Genomic DNA, 24,836 nt, shown 5'->3' on the forward strand with positions numbered 1-24,836 from the left:
AAGAGTGACCCTAACTACTATACACCTTTAATATTAATAATATAAAAATAAAGGAATTTAATTAAGCAATACCATTAACAATTAAATAAATAAATAAATAAATATTTAAAGTAATAATTTCTTTCAAAACTCTCACTATTCACTCGTTTGAAATGTTCCCCTTTTAAAACATTTTCACAAAACCCTTGTACGTACTTCCCAAAAACCAAGGAACCAAACGAATTAATAAACAACAAATAAACAAATAAATAAATACCCCAAATATAAATATTCTGTAATAAATTATAATAAATAATTTTTTTTGAACACCTTTGGGGTTTTAAACTTTAATTGCAATTTACACCGACAATTACACCTGACGCACCACACCATATACCTGATGCCCTCCGATACCTACTGGCCCCGAGCACCGATCAAGTAGAGGTTAAAGAGAGAAACCCGCAAAGGGTCACTTCGGTCCCGACAAGCATCGATCGCTAAAACCATCAACCCGCCAAGGAGGGGGCGGCCGTGCACAACAATAACCTTGCCTCGCCCACGTCCAATGGCAACTCACGGTGAAGTAATAACCGTGCGCTAAACTGAGATAATAACCGCGCACTACCACGTGTCCATACACCATACACCGTAACACCAATACTGTGTGAGTGCGTCTAAAAATAAACAATAATAACCAACCGTACCGTTTTACAAATTACCGTGGGAAGTATACCAAATTTTCACAAAACACCATCCCACATATTTTTATTCAACAACCCGGTACGAAAACATCGATAATCAACAAACCACAATTTTCCTCGAAATACGAGATGCAACCATAAAAATACCATGCGGTATAATTTATAAAATATAACCAAATATTTTCGTAAAATATTTAACCCAATTATGTCTTAAAATCAAATTTAAAACCACGTACAAATACCACCAAAATTCACTTTGCTCATGCATAATAAATTAAACAACAATATAATTCATAATTAAATCACCATAAAATAATAATCGGGAATTTCTTAATGATCCCAAAATTTCCATTTATTACCAATGGTAAATATATATATAAAATAATATTTTTCCCGATTATATTTAAAATACACCACATGAGCACAATTTTACAGATACCAAATTAATACCACATAAATACAATTAATTACCCCTAAAATATTTTAAAGGTGGGTCACCACCCTGAGCACGTAATTAACCCATGATCCACCACGGGATCAATTCTACGACTCACCTGCTCCTAGAACAAAATTCACGTATTACCAAATAAATTAATATTTTAATCGGTAAATAATACCCTAAGACTCCGGGCTTAAACGCAAACGTTAACCAAAATGGTCGAATGATATACCGAATCGAAGCTTGTAGGAACGAGGATCACCAATCCGGTCTCCGTCGACCCCACCCGCCGGAGGTGGCCGAATTTGGTCGGAAAGGTTCTGGTGTTCACTTCCCCATATCTCGCAAACCGCTTCGAATTTCTCGGGATTGGAGGCCATTTTTGGATTCAGAGGGACCCAAAATAGGGGGATAGGAGGCTCAATTGGGAGTGGCTGGCCTAAAACACAAGAAAAGAGGAGAGAGAAACTTAGCCACGGCGGCTTCTCCGCCCGACGGCTGCTGGTCCGTTTGGCGGCTGGCCGTGAAACTTGGCGGCCAAGCTCGCGAGGTGGCGGGCTTCCTTGGTGGCCGGCGCGTGAGGGCTATGGGTGGCCGGAATTCAAAACACGGAGAGAGAGAGACGGTCGAGGGGAAGAAAAAATAACCGTGTGTCGTGTGTTTTTGGGAAGAAGAAGGGAAAAAGAAAAAAAGAAAAGAAAAAGAAAAAGAAATGGTGGTGTTTTCCCACGTGGGGAAAAGAAAAGAAAAAGAAAAAGAAAAAGAAAACGAAAAAGAGAAAGAAAAAGGAAAAGAAAAGAAATAATTAAATAATATTAATAATAATATTATTATTCAAAAATAATAAAATAATTTGTTTTTTTTTTCACATGGTTGACATGTGGTATTTCACCATGGTGACACATGGCCACCTTCATTGAGTCACACGTGGCACCTCGTTATGCGTGTAAAAATAATATTAAAATAATACAAGATTTGAAAAACTTTACAGCCCATAACTTTCAAACCACATGTCCAAATCCTGACGTGCCGCTAGTCTACGGACTCGTACCGACCAGCACTTCACAATCATGCATGAGTCAACGCTCAACCTTACATGCATAAAAAGTCAACGCCCCCACCTCTTGGACAGTGTGGACCTCAACTTGTTTTTACTCAAACTTTCAAACCGTAGTCTGCTAACGTATACTCGCCTATTTAACTCGTACAACGTGTACTTCAGAATAACTACCTCACTAACCTAGAATTCCAACCGGATCAAAAAGTCAACTTTTGACCCTCTTGCCAACGGTCCAACACAACCTTGGCCAACGCAAAAATTCCGACATGGTTCGGGACGGGGTGTTACATATACCCTGTTTAAAATTTATCCAGACAATATTTATCATTTTCAGGATAAACAGGTGAATACTTTTACTTTTATACGTATTTTTAAAATAATATGCATTGCCTAGGACAAAACCTGGATTTATTTTTTTGCAGGAAAGAAAAATTATACATATTATATATAAGTATATGATAATATTTATTATTCTTTAGAAAGCTATCTTCAAATTATGACAAGGAATATTGACACGTCAAGTACAAAGTATTGTATTGATAAACTTTTTAATATAAAAATTACCAAACAGTACGACACAAATATAAAATTTGAAGAAAATATTTAATCTAACGATCTAAAATCCAATTTAAACATGTCAATACAAGTAAGCAGAATAAGAAAAGAAGATAGGGGGGGGGGGGGGGGGTGTAAAAAACCCTAAAAAGGAATATTTATAAAGGTTACCCATAAATTGAATTTTTTTTAAAATTTTTTAATTTTATTTTTTATGTTGCTTGAAAGGAATGGATAAAATCTTTATGCTCCACCCACCTGTAAAATGGCCCATATCGATCCCTACTACTACATCATCTTTTTGCCAAAAAAATTAAATGATAAAAAATATTACCTTTTTGCCAATAAAGCGTCCAAAATGCAAATTACCATAGATCTAACTATATTTTTTTTTATCATAAAATTAAAAGTCCACTTTTCCACAATATATACTCCCAATCCTTTCCCTTTATACATTACTCAAGCTTTTTCCTTGCCGTATTCTATGCTACTTTCTCTATCTCTCTGTCTTTTCTTTTGACGTGGAAATTATGGAGTTCAACCAAAGCTCTCACTCAAACAATATTGATCACCATCTTCATCTCCAATTCAATTCCAACCATGATCATCATCTCCTTCTCCATGACCATCCACAAATACCCCATCTTTCTTCACAACTAAGCCTTCCTTCACTTCCATCACTCACTTCACAATCCCACAATCACTACCAATATCCGAATTCAGACACTACTAATACCATCCATCACCACTGCCTAACCACTTTCAAATGCCAAACTACAACTCTTACTACTTCATACATATCTTCCCTCACCGTTGCCGGAAAATCCATCATCACTGCCACTTCCGACGGTGAAATCCGGTCATGGAACCTCGACGAGGAAAAGAACTACAACTCAATTGATTACAACATCCTCATGGCTGCAGGGAAAGGTGCAGTGAAATCCCTGGTGGTTTCAGGCCATGAAAAACTCCTCTTCAGTGCTCACCAAGACCACAAAATCCGAGTATGGAAGATCGAAAATCATCACGACCAACACACCGATCACAAAAAGCTTAGTCGCTTAGCTACTTTACCGACACTCAGCGATCGAGCATCGAAGCTTCTAATTCCCAACAACCATGTTCAAATTCGCCGCCACAAGAAATGCACTTGGGTGCACCATGTGGACACAGTGTCCGCGCTGGCTTTGTCAATGGACGAACAACTCCTCTACTCCGTTTCATGGGACCGAACACTCAAGATATGGCGAACCGCCGACTTCAAATGCTTGGAGTCGGTGAGGAACGCCCACGACGACGCTATAAACGCCGTTGCAGCCTCCGTTGATGGTTATATTTATACAGGTTCAGCAGACAAGAAGATCAAGATATGGAAGAAAAATATGGAAGAGAAAAAACACTGTTTAGTTGGTTCGCTGGAGAAGCACAACTCTGGTATTAACGCACTGGCTCTGAGCTCGGATGGGTCGGTGTTGTATTCAGGTGCAAGTGATAGATCGATTGTGGTTTGGGAGAAGGATAGTGGTGGTATTATGGAAGTTGTTGGTGCCCTTAGAGGTCATAGCAAATCAATATTGTGTTTGGCTGTTGTGGAAGATGTGATATTCAGTGGTTCAGCAGATCAAAGTATAAGGATTTGGAGAGGTAAAGATAGGAATTATTCATGTTTGGGAGTTTTGGAAGGTCATTCTGGTCCTGTTAAGTGTTTAACAGCAGAAATTGATGATTGCAATTCTTGTGAGGATGGTAATTCCTATCTTGTTTACAGTGGTGGATTGGACGGTGACATCAAGGTCTGGCAGATTATTGTTCCAAATTAATCTCTGATATAGAGAATAGATTATTATTATTATTATTATTATTATTTATTTTCTTCTTATTTTTAGGTTTGAAAATGTTTGAACAATTTTTTGAAGATTTCATGCCTCTAAAGAGTTTCTAACCGATTAAGCTCTTATGAAAAAAATGAAGCAAAAGTTATTCCCGAACAAGATCCATTTGAGATTCTGCTACAATTTTAGTATACACAATAAAATAAAATAAAATTTTTAATTTTTATTTTATTTTTATATGCAAGTGTAACGTAGTAGTTAAGTTTTATGGTCTCGCTTTCAAAACTAACATTTTTTTCATCATTGAGGATTAATGTTGCCCTTTGGAAAAGTTCTGTTGACATAAAAAACGTCATAAATGGAATATATATATATATATAATCAGTCTACAGTAAAATTTATTTTATTTTGTTAAACTAAAATAAAAACTATTGAACCATATGTTAAAATTTAAAATTTAAAAATAATTAAATATAGATTTAAAAACATACTAAAATTCTATTTAGAAAAAATAAATTTTAAATTAATGATTAATAAATATAATCTTAAATTTTAATTTTTAATGCAATCTAAAAACTAAAAAAAAAAAATTTATATTAATTTTTATATTAAAAATTTTATTTGAATTTGACTGTATATATATATATATATTATATGTAATTGTTTTACACTCAGTGGAGTAGGAACTTTTAATGGAATAGGAACTTACATGATTTACTTTGATATTACAGAAGCTTATATATAGATCATACAGTAATGTAACTTCACATAAAAGTTTTTGTCAATCAATGGGGTTAACTATTTTCTCTAAATCAATGAATGCAATATGGTATAGAATGGACTAAACATTGACTTTTTTGGGGTTAACATAGACTTGTTAACCAATGGAATCTAATCTAGGTTGAGACAACAATCAATTATCTATTAAAAGCATGACTAGACGGTGTAGGGTCTAGAATCCAGACACAATGTTACATATATCCACATTATATTCCATTTTATTTCTTTGGATTAATATTAGACATGCAATTGTAGCCCAAAAAAATAAAGTATTAGACATGCAATTAATAGGTTAACTTCTGCTTCTAAGGATTAGTTGGATGGTGGGACACACAAAAAAGTAGATAGAAAAATCAACAGGATTTGGATATTGTCGTATTCAAAAATTCAATAATAATAACTAATGGATTTTTTTTTAAAGGGATTCTTGTTCTTATAAAATCTTACCTTCCATTTCTTTGTCGATGCTCTGAATTGTCAAAGTAGGATTGCCAGAGGAGAAAGTAAAAGCTCATTTCTTTATCCAAGGGCAGGTAGGAAAATGTAAACCAGTAATTTATATGAGATAGAAAACCATGATTTGATAATCTTTGTAATCTTAAATCCTTTCTTATAACTAAGAAAGTAAACAGGTTGTATTCCATAAAGCAAAATGTATGGTACACCTGGCTCAATAATTAACATTATTACTAATATATAAATATTTTTTTTTTTACAACATTAAATTCATTAACAACTGAGGAAAAAAAAATTTATTTCGCCTAAATTAAGATTTCAACATGGATGCCTACAAATACTACTAATATAAATATATACATTGTTCATCATTAGCTTTTTCCTTTTTAGATCTTGAAATTTCCTTATTTTTATCCATTAACTTTGTTAGAATAACTTTACCTTTTTTATTGTTCAAACAAATAAAAAAAAAAAAAAAAAAGGAGTGCGCTAATAGTAGTAATGATTACCAATGAAATTATTGGTTAATAATTGTTAATTACCAACATTTAATTAGATATTTAAATTTTAATGAATATAATAATAAAAAATGTATTTTGCTCATAAACTAAATAGGGAAAAGTATTTACGTAATATTTTATTGAATTAAGTAAATATTTTATTACTATTACATGTTGACGATTACTTTAAAAAATTTACGGAATTAAATAAATTTTGAACTATAATAAATTAATTGATAGAAACAGAATGTTAAAGTTAAAGATTAAATTGACAAAACTTGCAAAGCACAGAAATTTTTTTAAAGTGTAATTTTTATCCAAAAAGGAATTAAAGTATAATTGATGCAAAAAAAACATATAAATATGAGTCCTGGAAGGTTGATGATTAGGGATGTCAACGGGGCGGAACAGGACCGGTTTTTAAAATCCCGTCCCCGTCCCCGTAGGAAATTTTACATCCCATCCCCGTGATTTTTCCTGTTTCTTTAAATGCGGGGCGGGATCGGGGATTTTGCGGGGCGGGGATGAGACAGGATGGTTTTCCCCATTTTGTTTTTTAATTGATATTTTTTTTGAAAATTTATATAAAAAAATTATTTTGTGATTAAAAATAAAAAAAATGACTACAATGTAATAAAAATATAATAAAATACATCAAGGAACAAATTTACAATTATAATAAAATACATATTTAAAAAAATAAATAAATAAATAAAATGATTTTACATAAATAAAATTTTATAAAAAAATAATAAATAAATATATATATATATATATCGGGGCGGGTTCAGGGCGGGGTTATTATTCTCCGTCCCCGACCCGTCTCCGACTCGATTTTTAAGCATTTATCTCGAGCTTGTCCCGTATTCTCAAATTTTCAAAAAAAAACTGCCCTATTAAAGGAGATGCATCACGGTTTTAGAGATGGACAGGCCAAATTGACATCCCTGTGTGGTAAAACAAAACCTAAAAGAATTTTTTTTTTTTTTCCTGCAAGGAAAGCAAAGAAAAATCTACCAAATATCTTTGTTTTATTTTTTTAAGTAAAAGGTTAAATCAATCAACTCTTATCGATGAGAGAGAGAGAGAGAGAGAGAGAGAGAGAGAGAGAGAGAGAGAGAGAGAGAGAGAGAGAGAGAGAGAGGCAATCGCTAACCACGAAAGATCATTATTATGTTTCCTTTGGAACAAACCAAATTCCATATCAAGTGGGGAAAATAAGTAATTGTTAATTTATATACATATTCACTTTATATGGCACTGATCCGTACGATTTGGACTTGGAAGGTAAATAAAATTTGTAGACCCATTAGTTATCTCCTATGCCGATTTTCTTGAAAGCTTAAACTTTTTGACCTCTTAAAGATTAAAACTAAATAAATAATAAGACAAATTTCACTTAAACATTTTTATTTTATCATAATTATATTTACATCTCATATTTTTTTAAAGATCATTCGTAATTTCTTTTTGTTTTTTATACTTGTTAAAATAAATTTATTTGTTAGTTTGTACAAATCAATTTTCAAAATTAAAGGTTAAATAGAAATTGAAAATCAATATTTCATAATTGAATAAATTTTAAAAATATAATTCCAAAACTAGTAAAAGTTAATATATAAAAATTTCATGATAGATTTTCAAAAAAAAAAAATGAAATTTAAGTATGATTAGCAAAAACCAAAAAGTTCTAAATAATTTTTTTCCTAAATCATGAGAGCAGAAAGTTAGGTAACAGTCATATTTCCCATGAGACAATCATCATGACCTAATCCTTTTATTTATTTATTTATTTCCAAAAACCCACTCCCAAATGTTATGCAAGGTGCTGATTTGATCCGACGGAGATGCAGATAGAAGATCCATCAAATTCTCCTTCCAAAACAACCCGATAAAAATATTAAAAACCCATTTAGCAAAATGGTCCCTCCTAGCACCAATACCTAATAAAAACCCACCTTCCCCATAACTTGGGTAAAGTTGTCTAGAGTAGACTCTTTGGGCATGTGAAATAGCATATGATATTATCTTAAGGATTTATTCTCTAGCTCAAAACAAAAAACTGAATTGAATGCATAAGTGACAGTTAGCCAACAATAGCATTTCTTTTTTTAATCATTTACAACAAGTTTCCTACACCTTAATATCTCAAATGCCAACACTATATTTTAGATGGTTAAATTCCTAAATTTTTCTCTTGCTTTTATTTATACCATTTGGACCTATTTGAAAGGTGTCAAATTTTGTTGGAATATGAAATTCCCTGGCAAAATAAATTTTTGTATTCAGAAGATCTTGAGAATGAGGAAATTGTAGGATTTATGAGAAACTAATTCTCACAACTTGGAAAAATAAGGTGTAAAGTAGTTTCTTCCAAAAAGATATGCATTTTGAAATTCCAAAACTAATTTTATATATATTTTTTAAATACAATTTTATCCTCAATTTAAACACAAATTAATTTAAGATGCATTTGGAAAAAATAAAATAAAATTTTAAAGTGTTTTTCACAGCTCACACAGACTTTTATAGTGCTTAAAGGTGTATCATGTAAAGTGTATGTGCATAAAGAGAGAGAGAGAGAGAGAGAGAGAGAGAGAGAGAGAGAAAGGCGTTACCACTTCGATAAAACCAAAGGTTTACTCTTCCAAAACTATTTGGAGGTTGATCATATAATTCTAACAACGACATTAAAGGGAAAAAAAAATATATTTGCAGTCATGCTCATGAGATCAGTATTTAGACAATCGCACTTTTTTTGGGACAGAAAATAAATAAATAAAATAAAAAGGGGACAAACTATAAGGTAATGGGGACACTTGTCTTGATGACTCAACTAGAAGTAATTTTCAAATGGCAAGGAATCAATTTCATGCTAGATTTTAATTATAGTAGATCAATTGAGAATGCTTGACTTGATCATGCAAATCCTGTACATTAGTCCAAATTAGTCATCTACGTCAAGAATATCTCCATTTGTCAACAAACATGCATCACCCTACCCTTTTTTGGTCCAATGCCTAGGCTAACCAAAAGTCGTCCTTCACCTATCTTTATAAGCAAAGTTTTGCCAAGCAATTATGTGAAAATGCACAGTTGTCAAGTTAACTCAATCCTGTTTCTAAATCTATTCTATGTCAATTCTAGAAGCAATCTCACTTGAATTTAATTTTAAAATTATTATATAATAAAAAATATTAAGTGGTCGCTCTTTGTGAGTGGTGTTCCCCCACTTCCACTTTCTTTGTTTAGTATTTAAATAATTATTGTTTTCAAGCTTAAAGGCGACTCTCAAGTGTTGGTTTCTTCTTTGTACCTTTCGGTTACATGGGTTTGTACCCTTTTGGCATTTCCATAATATATTTTGACTTGCCTAGAGAAATCTGAAAAGTACTTACCTAACAGAAGCCAAAATGATAGTTCATGAAAGTTCTTTATCATAATAGTACCAATTTCCTAGAGTATCCTTCCCATCTCCTAAAATAAGTATGAAAAAACCATAAAAGAATAACTGCACAATAAGTTCAACAAGTGAAAATGGTGGATCGAAGGCAAATGTCATTTAAAAGTGAAACTTCGATGTTAAGCTGTTACATACACAGGTGTAAGGCAGGTGGAAAAGATAGTAGACAACCGAAAAAAACAGGTTTCTACATTATTTATAATGGAACTTTAGCTGGTGTACCTGGGTCACGAGGATATTTCCCTGGGGTGGTGCGAGCTTTAAAACATACAATGGCAGTTCTCTGTCCATATGGGCTGTGTGATTCCACTGGGAAAACATGTTATAAAACTTAGTAAGAATACAAATATGCCTCTGTGTCTTGATACCAATATAATGAGACATAATTAAATCATGCATTTCAAGGATTGATTAAGAATTGAATTTAATTCTACAATTAGGTTAACCATACAACAAAAACTGACTAATATGAAGAGATGTGTTAGACTTTACAGAGATATCAAAGTCAAGCAAGGAGCAAAAGCCATAAGCCAAGGTTCTCAGCTCGCTCAATGCAGGAAGGGAAGGCCTCTAACATGGAACTAGAATCTTCAACTTCGCTACTTTTCTCAAACAGATTAGAAGGTTGTTCAAGGTGTCAAACAAATTTTAAACAAATTTTGATAGTACTTTGCACTTTAATCATTGGAACAGGAGATAATGCAGCAGAACATACATGATACATGTACAGAGTTTGTGCTTGCCATGCAAACTACACATTAACCCTCTCTATATCCCTGGAGCAACAGTTTTCCGGGTACAATAATTTGGCTCATGTTTGAATTCTCAGTTGGAGACAAACATGTTAACCCAAGTAGGATTATCAATGGTAGCCTTAGAATTATTTTTAAAATATTGATTGAATTTATATTGAAAAGAAATATATTAGTCAGTGATATCTTATGAGAGTGCAGCAAGTTACCATGCTTAAATACTAGCTTACTGAAAACAAAAACAAAAAGTAAAATTATTCAGAGAAACATATTAAACCAAACACCAACTTTTTGTATGTAAAGCAATACTTTGAGGTAATATAATTGTCATTAATGTGTTCGAGCATACCAGCGCAGAGTTGCAACAGAGAAGCACCCATCATTTCAATTGCTCTTTCTGCATTCTTAACTTCCTCCTGTTTTAAATGTACCAAGTACAAAAGAGATTTTTAGTTCATATTATACAAGCCAGACAAAGAAGATATAATGGACAGATTAATCATGTCACTAGAGCTAGTTAAAGAAATAAATGGCCCCTAGAAGGAATATGCACACCCATATTCCAATGACACTGTTTTTACATGGCAATGGCATAACGCAATGAATTGCCTCACTAATTTCTTTGCCATGAGACAGTCACAACTCACAAGTTCATACCGAGGTTTATTTTTCAGAATATTCTCTACAACCAAACTTTGGAAAACAACAAGAAATTTATGTGGTGCATTCTCTCTTCTCAATAAGTTTCGGAGGCCTTTCTTTCTTTCTACAGTACTCCATTGTCCAGCTCTGGCTTGCAATATCTCTTGTACTTTTAAAATTTCTTATTACAGATATTTTAGGATCTAAAACAACAATAAGAAAATCAATAGTAACATATTTTAAAAGAAAAAATTACTAATAAGGGAATTTTGCTATTGTATTTGCAATGCAAAATGATTTCTTTCTCTATCAGATCATCAGTGAAATTAATGCATTGTTTTAATAATTCCTTATATTTGTACCTAAATCAGTGTAAAATGTAGATTTTAACAGATCCCCCCAATAGATACTCATGCATAAAGAAACTAATAGTGAAAGCCAGCACAAACCTTCCCATGAAATTTGAAAAGAACTAGTCAATGGAATAGAGAGTTTAAAATCTTCATTTTTATAAAATGTCAACTACATATTCCAAAAATAAAAATAAAATAACAATTGGAAATATTATCATGGTTTACACAATTATGTTTGTCTTTGGTAAAAGAGGTGGTTGAAATTAAGCTGTGGAAAACCAAACACACCTGAGGGTCATGGCCCTTTGCAGCAACAAACAAACCACCCACACGAACCAGAGGAAGACAGTATTCAGCTGACCAGCAAAGTAATGAAATAATTAAGTCTTGAAAATACACAGAGAGAAGCCGCGAGAGAACTTTTTTATTTATTACCTAACACTCTCATCTCTGCAACTGCTCTAGCTACTGCTACATCAAATTTCTCTCTAAAGCACGTACTTTGCCCCAAATTCTGTCCTATAACAAGGTTTGCAATGTAATCCAGATGAAGGTAAATGGTTAGCATATACTTAATTATGATAATTTTCAATGTAAATAGTTGTAATAGGTTTGCATGCTCAGAGTCACACACACTATGTATATTTACATCATTACATGCATGGACATACTTGTGCATGTATATACACACAGAGATATATGTATATATAAACACCCAACAACAACAAAAACAACTAAAAATTCTCCAATGAAGCAAATCTAGCATGATATTGTTCAAAGAAAAACATCAGTAAATGCTATAAAAGAAATGAGAACTTAATAATCAAAGGACCAAAAAAATGAAAATACCTCAGCTCTTCCTCTTTCAACTTGAACATTCGTCAAACCGATATGACTAATCACATGCTCCAAGAATACACACCTCTTATTCATAGACTCCATAAGGGTAACTTCCCAACCTGTCCACCACATATATATATATATATATAAACATATAATACATAAGATAAATCATCTTAACATATATATATATTTATATATATGTATTTAACGTATAATATATATATATGTATTTATGTAAAACATTAATGAAGAAAAATAATTGAAATAGAACGATATACCAGGGCAAGCAATGGCTAGAACTAATCCTGGAAGACCTGGACCACTTCCAACGTCAACAAGATTGAGATTATTGCATGAAGAGCTACAATGAGAGAGATAAGAATTCCTTATAGGTGGTATAATCGCAAGCGAGTCTTCAATGTGTCTTTCCATGACTTCATTCTTCCCTGTCACAGCTGTCAAATTCATTCTCTGCAAGTTGATAAAACTCATTAAATTTTGTAGGAAAATGGTTCCAATTCATATTTCAAAACTTTTTAATACCTTTTTTTTTTCCTGGGATTTTCTCGGAATCCAAACAAAATATCATACATTATGTGAGAAACAAAAGTACAGAGAGAAGAAATGACCTGGTTCCATTCAAGAAGAGTGTCTACATAAAGATGGATCTGATCCTTTTGAAGAGGACTTAAGGCTTCAAAGTACGAAGAGTTGAGGATTCTGGTGGTAGTTAGAGCTTTTGTTCTGAGTCTGTACGGATAGAACGTCTTTGGCTTTGAAGCCGGAAAGTGTTTGAAGAAAGTCCCCAAAGGGAATGGGACTGCAGCAGCGCAACGAAAAACCAACATCTTCGCGCCGCTTTTGCGCACACTTTATTTTTTATTTATTAATTTTATGGGTTTTTTTTTTTTTTTTTCCTTTTATTTTCCTTCTTATGCGTGCTTCAAAGCTTTGTCCATTTGTAATTCTACATACATTCACCCAACAACTCTAATAACATTGTTGTCATTCACTTTTTTGTTTAGTTGCTAGATTAAAAAGAATTAGAATTTAAAACAAGTTAATACAAATTAGAAAAATCAAAGTCTGTGTCTTTAAACTTTAATATTGATGTAACATATAAGTTTAACTTTTTAAGAAGTGTGTTTACTATGTAATGATGTTTTAAATTACTCCAAATAAAAACTTAAGAATTTCTCCCTTTATATCAATTTTTGTAAAAAATAGAGTGGTACTTATAGGTTTTAGTCTTATTAAGCAAAGTTAGTAAAACTCTTAAATTTAAATAATTTCCATCCATTTTCTTCTTTTTTTCTTAATTATAAAAATATACCTTTTTTTCTTTATCTTAAAAAAATCTAGCAAGTATTTTTTTTTTTCTAATTAAAAAAACTTCTAGCAAGTTGATGGTGAAAGTACCATTGAGAACCCCTTATTGTTAGAAGCCAAGTGGTTAGTCCCCTTAAACCGTGTTTGACATGAATACAATGTCATATTTTATTTTTAAAATTCAAAAATAGTTTAAGAAGTAGAATTCTAGAAAAATCTCATTCAACAGCTTCTAACCAAAATTAGTAAAAATATTAGCTCCTCATGGAGCTCTTATGCAGAAATTTAAGCTTTGACCAAACAGAAAAAAAAAAAAAGTTACCCTAAACAAATTTTTACTTTTTTTTCTTAAGAAACTTTGTCTTTTTTAGAAAGAGAAAAAAAAATTGAAGTGTATACTAGAGTTGTTTTAGAAAATATAGTTACCACCATTTGGACATTTATTTCAACTTTTTTTTTTTTTGGTGAATAAAATTAATTACACAAGACACAAAAAACCTCCCAGAAACGGGAGGGAGTTACATAGAGAGCTCACTTCTAAGAATATCAGAGGCTATCAAGTCCAAGACATCCCCTAGAAGAGCAATAAAATTACAACAAAACGAATCAAAAAGCACACCTGATTGAAGAGCTTTCTTGACTACCCTATTTGAATTTCTAGAGTTCCGAGACAAACACCAGTTTTCCTTCCCGAATAATGATCTAAGAAGGATCAGATCATATCTTGTTTCCCACTCCGAGGGTTCTTATGAGGAAATGATGTTGTTTACCATCTTACTATAGTTCGAAGACCAATATAATTGATTCCACTTCCTCCTTTTTGCCACTTCAGCTGCCCAGGAAATAGCTTTCACCTCAGCATCAAAGGGGGAACTATACCAAATGATATTGAAAGCCATGAAAATGGCCTTCCCTTTCCCGTCTCTCACAATGAACATGATCCCAACTTGTCCATTGCAGAAAGCAGCATCCGTATTAACTTTCCACCATCCATTAGGAGGAGTTGTCCACCATTCTCTGGTCTTTTCAGATTGGTTATTGTTCAACTTATCCAGAAATAAAAACCCATCGACGACCTGGTTAAAACGGTGCACCATGTTCTGCTTTGGGTTGAAGATAGTGAAAATCCTATCATTCATACACCGCCAAGCAAAATATAACAGTGAAGATAGGAAAATAGTAAAAGAGTTCTTATCCAAATTTTGGAAGCAATTTTCCGTTTTCGAATTGACACAAAGCTCTACCAGGTCCTTGACATCAGTCATCTCCTAATTCTCCCAATATGCAACCCCATTTATTGGCAAACGCTAGTCTTCTGATGAAATGGCAGTCTTTAAATATGTGCACGGCCATTTCCTCTTTATCTTCACACCACACACAGTTTCGTGCCCCTTTACCAATTCTATTAACAACCACCTCTCGAGTTGGAACCACATTAGACAACACTCTCCACAGAAAAAGTTTGAGATGCTCGTGAATCTTAAGATTCCAAAGTTTCCTCCAGATTCCTCCTCTTTCATTACTTTGCTTGTTCTCAAAAAACAACTCATAGCAACTCTTGATAGTGAACTTTCCATCTTTGTTCCCCTTCCAAATGAGTTTATCTCTGCAACAAACTTGTGGCCAAGAAAGTTGTAAGATAGCTTCTAATGATTCAAAACTACTGAGTTGCCGAATTTGAGATTCTTTCCACTGATAAAACCTCTCATCTCGGAGTTTGAAAACTCTTCTCCAATTGGAAACATTTACTCCCTCCTTAACAATGGGGCTTTTGAGGTCAAAACTTGGAAGCCAGGGATCCTTCCAAATGTCAATATTAGATCAGTCACCAATTTGGAAAAAAGAACCTTGTCTAATAATTTTTCTGGTTTTCATAATGCTTTTCCAAACTAGGGATGGCAATTTATCCCGCACATCCCGAAAATCGCAGTACACCATTCCTAACGGGGTGGTTTTTCCCCAAAAAATCGGAATGACGGGGCGGGCTCGGGATTTTAGATGAAAAATCAATGCGGGATCGGACCGCGCCTGGGGAATAAATACCTCGTCCCGAATCCGGCCCGGTATATATATTTATTTATTTAATTTAGTTTTTTTATTTTTTATTTTTTATTTTTTTATCATTCCCAATTTTTTACTAACAAACAACCCTATCCCTTTAACCCCTCATTTCATTTTCTTCTTGCCCCGACACACACTGCCGCCACTTGCAGCTGCTACTTAAGCCTTCACCGCCACCTGCTGCTTAAGCCTTCACCGCCATCTGTTGCTCACTACCGGCGCCACCTACTGCAACAACACAGTTGAGCTCCTTATGCTACTGGATCTCTCTTTCTTTCTTGTTTTTCTGTTCTTGTAAGACCTTTCTCTGCCGTTGCTCTAAATCAGACATTTTATTCTTTACTTTTCTGTTTGTGGGGAGGTGTTTGGGGTTTGCGGATTGGGATTGGGGGTCTAGGTGGTTGACATTTAGGAAGGGGGACCAGCTCGAGTTAGCAAGATGGAAAGCTATTGATTTTCTGAAATCCTATTTTATTACTTTCCATTTTCTATTTTTCCTTTCTTCTAATTATTTCATTTTCTACTTTTTATTTTTCATTTTTTATTTTGCCCCTATAACAAATTATTCTAATCCAATTTTTCCTTCTTCTTTTCCCAAAATAATAATTTTAAAACATTTCTTCTTTAGTGATTGGATCATAGCATTTCTTCTTTATTGCATTTCTTCTATTTATTTTTATCCTTACAAAATATTTCAAAATATTTTAATTTTATATTTTGCATCCGATTCATTCATTGAAGTATACTTGTTTAATCCCCTTTAATGCTATAAAATCTTTGTCTCCATAACAAAACTATTTATATATATATATATATATGCATTTGGCCATTGCGGCAAAACTGCCTAGAATATATAATTATTTATTTTAATTTCCTCACACATTTGTCATCATTCAACGAAAAAAAAAAAAGGCCGAAATATGTGCACTTGTTTTTTTTTTTTTTTTTTGTCAGCATCATGATATTTTGTTAATAATTAAACATGACCTTGCTAAGAATCATTGCATTATAGAAAACAAATTGAGTCTTTAGATTTTTCAAAATCATTCATGCAAAACCATAATAATTAATTTGTTTGGAAATAATATATATATATATATATATATATATATATATATCAATTAAAAACGGAAAAAACCACCCCGTCCAGTCTCCGTCCTGTATTGACCTATCTGAATCGAGTCAACAATCCAGTTTTGGTCAACCATAATAGCTTGAATCTTGTTCTTCCTTCTTCTATTAAGGAGACTGGTATGAAAAAACTTCGTGTTTCTGTCTCTCTCCTTGAGCCATAATTCTCTCAATTTCTTACACAAGATAGATTTCCATCTTGCCCTTTGCACTCTCAGTTTGTCCAAAGTCACAGAAACAATTTCAGCACAGTTAGAAGCTGAGCTAAGATTGTTTCAACTTTAGTGTAGCCCAATAAAGCATCAAATCAATAATGCTATTATAGAGCCTATAAAAAGGAAACTGAGACTGCATTGAATGCCATGGCCAAATCCACACGTACACTTGCACAATTGTCCTATTTTATCAACTTTGTTTTGGTATATATCTTTTATTATTTTGGAAATATGGGACTCGAATTCAAAAATTCAGCTTAGAAAATAGTATTACAACTAAACTGTCCCGTGACAGTTTGTTTTTTATCATTTATTATTATTTTTATTTTTAATTCCTTAGTTAGAGAAAGTAGAAATTTTTACTGGCAGACCTAATTATGAAACTTAAAATCTAGTATTAACAACTTGATCATTGTTATATTACCAAAAACGTAATCATTGTAATGTTTTAGTGTCCTAAAGTAAAGAATATGGTATGAGTAAGTTTGAAATAATATGACTTCACAAAAAGAAGATGGTGTCAAAGTGTCAACTCACTTTCTTCATGCAATGATGATTTCTGAGATTTTCCACACAACCAAACAAGGCACAACCGCAAAGAATTAAAAGGCATTTCTCTTTTTTCTGTTCAGTCATAGGGGGCCTCACTCACCACCTATTTCATGTTCATCACCCTTCTGCTGGTGGAATTAATCACATAAAGATTTGTTAGATTTTGCTAGTGGGTCTTTAATTTTCAATACCTGCTATTATTATATGCGATTCTATTTTTTTTGTCCCAAGAGGCCCAAAAAAAAAAAAAAAAAGGTAAAATGTTTAACCGTACCATATTATTATTCAGATTCTTGTTATTGTTATTGTTATTACTGAAAGCTTATTGTGTGCCAAAGCAAATGCCCAAGGTTATATGTGGTGGTGAGAAAATGGAAATTTTAAAGATGATTTGTTAGACTCCATCAATCGGTTTATATTAAGTGCTTAATGTTATATATTACCCATAATAAACTACAATATAACTCTTCATATATAAACTATCCGATATAATTCTGTGGATAATTAATGTGTGTGTGTGTGTGTGTGTATATATATATATATATATGAGCTAAGAGATCCTGAATCCACACATGGCAAACTGTGAACTTTATGATGTTTGGGTTTAAAATTTGTTTGGAGCTAAAAAATGATTTTGGAATCTCTGAGATATTTTATTTTTTTCTTTGTAAGCTGGGTTCCACAATTGGCATCAGACTTGTTTGGGTTTACAAAGACTTGATAAAGGAGAAAGTGGAAGGAAAAGGTTGGTTCAATGCGGGTGACTTTATCAGGGTCAAACGTAAAGTCATTGGACAAAGGGTTTTAAAAAGCAAGATTTAGAAATTAGAAGCCAAAGTTGTCATCCATTGGACCATTACAAGGTGTATGCTTTCTACATTTAAGGCCTGTTTGGATGGCTAATAAGAAATTTCTAAAGTACATATATTGGTTTAATTAATTAAAACCAGTCATACACATATATCATATATGCCAACTAAATAAGAAAGTTTCTTATTTGGGGATACTTAAAAATCATTTTTTTCTAGGGAAAAATGTCTCAAGGTTATGCATTTCTCCATGTTTCATTTTAGTAAAATAAGAAAATAATAAAAACAAAAAAATTAACATTTGAAGAAATAATGAGGGCATATATATATATATATATATAGATACAGTATGAATATGATCAACTTAAACGAATAAGAGCTTTTCCACAAGCCAATCAAAAAAGTTTTCCAAACAGTTCTTTTTTTGGTTCTTTCTCTCTCTCCTTTTTTTTTTTTTTTTTTTTTTGGGGTGTGTTGAGTTTTGTGGAGGAAGATCGAGAAGGCATCAAAGGGTATTTTTCTTGGATGACAGAAATATTTAAAACAGATTCGTTTTCCTTGTCAGTAAAAGTTAATTTGGCACACAGTGGTCGTGGCACAACTACTAAGCCATCATATATGGTGCCAAAGCTTAATAATTCTAAGTACTTTTTTCTTATTCGCCGGGAAAAAAAAAAAAAGTACTTTTTTTTTTCTTTTTTGGGATTAATGCTCCAAATTAAACAATAATCAACGTAGATATGTTTCCACAAGCACACATATATAGTTGAAGTGTATGTTTATGAAGTCTTTTTAATATAAAATCAACTTGATAGCTAGTAAATTTTCTTTATTGAACTTATAAATCATTGTATTAGAGACTAAAATTTAAAAATATATTAATGATTTATTTAGAAACAATAAAGTATTAAATTTTATATAGACAAAATAAATCTTATATGGATCTATATTAACCTTTATACCAATATAAACACTGGTAAAGAAAACTTTAATCATAAAACCATCAAATTGACAATAAAAATCTAGTTCTATGTATGTATAATTATCTATTTGAATTTTAGGGACAATAACTTGATATTATATGAACTTGAAGAAGTAGTTAATTCGTGGAGTACTAAAAATGGGACAAATTAGGGTTGATGGTGTTCAGGGTATATATAATATTTTGAGTCGTAATCAGTTGGTAAATAAAATAATAATAAATTATGGCTGATTTGTAGGCAATTAGGAGAGAAAAAAGGAAAAAGTGAAATGGAAACAAAAAAGAAGGATGAGAAGATGTTTGGCATTGGTTGAGCTTTTTTTTTGAAGATGTACATCAGAGACCAGGTAGATATTCAGTGAGTGAGTGGTGACCCATTCAAAATATGCTTGTTTGGGAATCTTATCCATGTCTCAACAAACTCAAAGTTAACTATTCCCTGAGAACATTAATCACTTCTCTCTCTCTCTCTCTCTCTCTCTCTCTCTCTCTCTCTCTCTCTTGATTAAAAAAATTGATTTTCCTCTTTTAGTTGTTTGAGAGAGAGAGAGAGAGAATAATTATTAAAACGTTGGAAGAAGAGTAATATTCAATGTAATTTTATTTGTCTCCTCTTATATAATCAGCACAGGTACTATATACTACTTTAACAGAAGACCAGCCAGACATTATCTTCAGAATGCCACAAACACACTGTCTTTCTCTCTTTCATGTGGTTGATTCCTAGCTCCCACCTGTTGTCCCTGCATCCCAGAGTTCAATTATTCCTCTGTCATTGTTAATTTCTTTTTTGTTTTTTTTTTTTTTGGTGAAATCTGTCATTGTACATTTCTTTTATATATATACATATAGGTGGCCTGCATATATATATGTGTATAGGTTGCCTGCCAAATTCCATCTTTAACTAAACCCAATAAAGCTTAACTATTTCATCAACTCCATATACAGTCACAAACAGCCTTTTACTGTCTTTCAATATTAAAAAATAAATAAAATTAAAAATAAAACTACTCTTAATAAATAATTTCACACGAATTACTATCAGCTACAACACCATGCATCCAAGCTTTCTATAGGTGTTAGAATCCCCATGTACATATAGGGTTGAAGAAAGCAGCTTTTGAATGAAAAAGAAAATAATATACAGTTTAAAAAAAAAAAAAAAAAAGTAAATTATTTGTCTCAACTGACTCAAAATCAGAAATAGTAATTATTTTGCTAGTTGAATAAAATAGTAATATATTTTATTAAACTGTTTTCGAGAATACACGTTACCACCTAAACTGAAATGCACTAGATTATTTTCCCTTCTCATATAAAATAAAATAAAATAAAATGAAGTGAACTTTTCTTTTGAGGAACAGGAGCTTGGGCAAAAGCTATACCCTCCTCATGGCTTAGTGATAATTCTCTCCACAAGAGAGACTCTCTCTCTTCTCTCTTTCTCTCTCTCTCTCTCTCTCTCTCTCTATCTCTCTCTCTCTTGTCTCTGTGTGTGTGTGTTAGAGATGGCACGCAATACCTTGGATTTATCTTCAAGCTTTGAGCAGCAAAACCCAACAGCACCAATCATGATGCCCTCCATCTCCTCCATGCCCATCTCAGCTCTGACTCTCTTCAACCATCATTACCCCCTCAAACTCAAACCCTCCTTTATCCTCCTCTTCTTCTTCTTCTTCTTCTTCATCTTCATCATCATCACCCACCAACTTCTTCATCATCAACACCTTCAAACACACCCAAGCGAAGAAGAAGAAGAAGAAGAAAAAGAAGCAGCAGAAGAAGAAGCACCAAAAGACGAAGAAGCAACAGAAGAAGAGGGCTTGTGAGAGAAAATATTACTCCAAAGTGATCAAAGGTTGATATTTGTTAAGAAGATTGGAGGATCTATATGATCTATCTTTTTTCATATAAGAGATGGAGAGTTAAACATCCCAAAAAACAAATTACCAACTCTTTGGCTGGTGGGGAATCAAGCGTCTCGGTCCGATCATTTTTGCTAGATCATTAAGCTAGCAAAATTAATTTTTTTTTTTTTAAGGTTTTGGTCGTCATCATCACTCTTAGTTTTTTTTTTTTTTTTTTAAATTTATTTTTATATGATCCCTCAAGTAAACGTAATTTTTGTTCTGTTTGATTACTATATGTTCCATTATTATTGTTATTACTATTTAGATTTTTATCAATTAATATGATTAATAGTGTTATTGCCTTTGGTTATCATACGATGAGTCTGTTATATATGACTATCGCCTTCGACAAGTACTTTTTTTCTTTTTTTATTGGTGAAGTACTTTATTTTCTCAATTGAATCATGTTTTTTCCGATTTTGGAATCTTTTATTATTCATCGGAACTGTTGGTTTAACTATAATATTATTGAAAGAGTGGAGTTTGTTTTTAGTACATGAGATTTATCTTCTTGAGTAAACATTTAATAAATGAATTTTTTTTTTTTTTCATGGTAATATATACTAATGAAATATGCAAATAAATAGACATATATAGTTCTGAAATATTATAGCTTTCTTTCTCTGTGATAAAGGCAACATTTTTGTGGCTATATAGTCTTCGTAGTTGTTGCAAAGCTTGCTGAGGTGTTTTCTTCATATATTGATCATGGTGAAATATTTTGTTGAACTAGGGTTTTTCTAGTTAACATATTTTCCAATGGCATTTTAATTTCTTATAGCTAGTGATTTTAGTAGATATTAGTTAGTACATTTTGGCTCTTAATTATATCAGTAATAGTTAATCTACGCCGATTCAGATTCCACCAATTGTTTCATATGGTATATGTACATATTTATATATGTATATACGTTGACTCAAATACTGTTTCTCATCTGAAAACATATGAACTGTGAATTGAATATGGACTTGAAAGTACAATATTTTTCATATGGCAGGAAATTTTTGAACATTTTTTTGTTTTTCATGTGGAAAACTTAGAAGAGAAATTTTGCAAGGCTTTTAAAAGTCAAATCTAAAGTACCCTTGATTCTCATATGCTATATTAATTTCTTCCCAACTAACCAGCTCATTTCAAGAGAATAATAGTCGAAATCTGCCACATCAGAACATGTTTGTTTATATATATATTTGGTATATGTTGATTTATATGTGTGAAAACTGAACTAATGTACAGGATTTCAATAATACTAGAGTTAGGTTCACCAAATTTAGTTTGGTTTATTTTTTTTAATTTACTTTTTCTATTTTAGTTTTTTTTTTTATATTTAGATTATATAAATACTTTTAATCAATAATATTTAAACACATATCATTTGCTAAATAAATTTAATAAATATTTTAATACAGATTTAATGCAATCAAGGTTACTTTTTCTTATATAAGGGATTATATTTATTTTAATTTATTATTAATTCTTTACACTTTAGATCCTGTAACTAATTTGCTTTTTGACATACAACCCCACGCGGATCATGTGCCTTAGATTTATTTTCAAATTGAGCAATATGGTAATCCCAGTTGATTTTCATGTATATATGTTTGTCTGTTTTGTTGAGATCAAAATCTCGTACATATTTGGAGTATGAATAACTTTGTGTTCATTGAGATAATTTTGCCTTACATAAATTATGTATCTCATTTGAGGAGGATATATATACATATAAATTCTGTATCTCTTTAGTGATCATTTTTCTTTAAAATGAATACATTTATAAATATATATAGATTTATATAGTTTTTTCAAACTTCATTTTAAAGGTTAAAATTTTAAAATAAATTTATAATTTTTTAGATTTTACAAGCTTCACTTTGTGAAAAAAATATTTAGATTATCATAAAATTCATATTTCATTACTAATTAAATTTTAAATTAGTCTTTTTATGATCTAAAAGCTAATAAGAATTATATAAAAAAATATGATACTTAAAAAACATATAGACATACATATATGTATAGATATATCGTATGATATGGACATTTGTAAATTTTTAACTTGTAAATGCAGTTGTATTTTTAGAAATGTTACCCTTGCTTAGATGTGTTGTAAATCCCATACATATGGCTAGGCCAATTACTTGCTCATAGCTACATCCATCGAAGCTTGAAATGGTAGTTACGATAGACCTCTCATGACCTGTAAATATTTTAGGTACCAATTAGCCAGTGAGGCTGAGCAATTACAAGGAAAGTTCAGTCATTTAGCAATAGTATATACTGCAAACTTTGCTGTTTGATAAATCATCAGCAATTAATCAAATTTCAGTATGCAAGAAACTCACGTTTATTTGAATATATTAAAATGTTAGGAAAGTAAAGAGGAAAATATATTCTCCATCATAATGTGGGTGTCTCATGTAAACAATATGTTGTGGGATGAAAATTTCATATAATATATTATCTGATGTGAGACGCTCATATTATCGTAGAAATAGATATCTATTTAATAAAATTTTATAAATTGAATGTTTTATTTAATTAGTTTATATTCAACTTCAAACAACCTTATATGTAATTATAAATTAGTAGGGCTGCTTTATAGATTTTCAAACCCAAATCTAATACCCTCTCCCTAAGGGGTCATATTTTTTATCCAAAATAATGCTCAATTTACCTCAAAAATAAGAAGAGACAATTAAGGAAACTAAATCACCAAAACTTGCTTTGCATATATATATATATATATATACACACACACATAAGAGAAGAATTTTTAAAAAAAATTTATGTGTATGGATTGAATTCAGAATTATTAATGTTCAAGAAATATTATTCAATTCCAAACAAACCTGAGATAAAAATTTAAGATGACAAAACTTGATAGAATATTTTAGATACTCTTAACATTATTGTTCAATTATAGGTGGCATTAAAAAAGAAAGCGAAGACACCTTATTGAATCATGACTAATATAAATTGGGGGTTAATTGGATGGATATTATACGCGGACACAGATCTTTAATTACGTAGGAAGAAAAAACACCTTTCAAGTACTAAATTGGAATTATTAACTTTTTCGTGTAAATTTATTCTTTATAGAATCTTATTCCGATTAATTATCAAATCAATGTCCCAATGACTGAAGTGCAATAGCGAGGAGAGGAGGGACTAGCTTGTCAGTATATTTCTCAATTGGGCCAACCATAGTTCAAGCTGCAGAGTTTTTTCAAAGTAGTTCCTACTTCCTAGGACTACATGCATTGTGAGTTTTGTTTCTTTGGTACATCACATGTATTGAGAGTTAAGTCCGACCAGCCAATTAGCCGACCAGAGGCAAATAGGACAATGGAAATAGTAAGAATAGATGCAAAGAGACAGGAAGGAGGACGGTGGGTAATCAACGTCAAGGAAAAATAAATAGTTAAAAAGCAAAGCACCACGCAATCAAATCTGCACTGTATAATGGCTACATGCGACCAAGGATTTCAATC

The 24,836-nt window shown here is 31.9% G+C and overlaps 2 protein-coding genes across 3 annotated transcripts; one reads left to right on the forward strand and one right to left on the reverse strand.

Moving 5' to 3' along the window:
* Positions 1–3,122: 3,122 nt before the first annotated feature.
* LOC107415673 (protein JINGUBANG) lies at positions 3,123–4,801 on the forward strand. Its single transcript, XM_016024038.4, has one exon. The coding sequence runs from the start codon at positions 3,265–3,267 to the stop codon at positions 4,552–4,554; it is 1,290 nt and encodes a 429-aa protein (XP_015879524.2). The 5' UTR covers positions 3,123–3,264; the 3' UTR covers positions 4,555–4,801.
* Positions 4,802–9,840: 5,039 nt separating this feature from the next.
* On the reverse strand, positions 9,841–13,260 carry LOC107415675 (uncharacterized). Of its 2 annotated transcripts, XM_048473014.2 has the most exons (7): positions 12,985–13,258; positions 12,634–12,826; positions 12,362–12,471; positions 11,948–12,026; positions 11,801–11,868; positions 10,867–10,933; positions 9,841–10,074 (listed from the first exon to the last, which is right to left on the reverse strand). In XM_048473014.2, the coding sequence occupies exons 1-7, from the start codon at positions 13,201–13,203 to the stop codon at positions 9,962–9,964; spliced, it is 849 nt and encodes a 282-aa protein (XP_048328971.2). In that variant the 5' UTR covers positions 13,204–13,258; the 3' UTR covers positions 9,841–9,961. The 2 variants fall into 2 exon arrangements, with proteins under 2 accessions (XP_048328971.2, XP_048328972.2); XM_048473015.2 differs by lacking the exons at positions 11,801–11,868; positions 11,948–12,026 and having other exon boundaries at positions 12,985–13,260.
* Between the last annotated feature and the right edge of the window lie 11,576 nt (positions 13,261–24,836).

The sequence above is a fragment of the Ziziphus jujuba genome, chromosome 2 (assembly GCF_031755915.1).
Source record: "Ziziphus jujuba cultivar Dongzao chromosome 2, ASM3175591v1".
Taxonomy (NCBI): Eukaryota; Viridiplantae; Streptophyta; class Magnoliopsida; order Rosales; family Rhamnaceae; genus Ziziphus; species Ziziphus jujuba.

Excerpts from the sequence above, each read along its gene's own strand:
- LOC107415673 (XM_016024038.4), top strand. The coding sequence starts at position 3,265 with ATGGAGTTCAACCAAAGCTCTCACTCAAACAATATTGATCACCATCTT.
- LOC107415675 (XM_048473014.2), bottom strand. The coding sequence starts at position 13,203 with ATGTTGGTTTTTCGTTGCGCTGCTGCAGTCCCATTCCCTTTGGGGACT. Across the intron at positions 12,827-12,984 it reads CTCTTCTTGAATGGAACCAG|AGAATGAATTTGACAGCTGT; the intron begins GTCATTTCTTCT and ends ATCAACTTGCAG. Across the intron at positions 10,934-11,800 it reads CAAAGGGCCATGACCCTCAG|GAGGAAGTTAAGAATGCAGA; the intron begins GTGTGTTTGGTT and ends CATTTAAAACAG.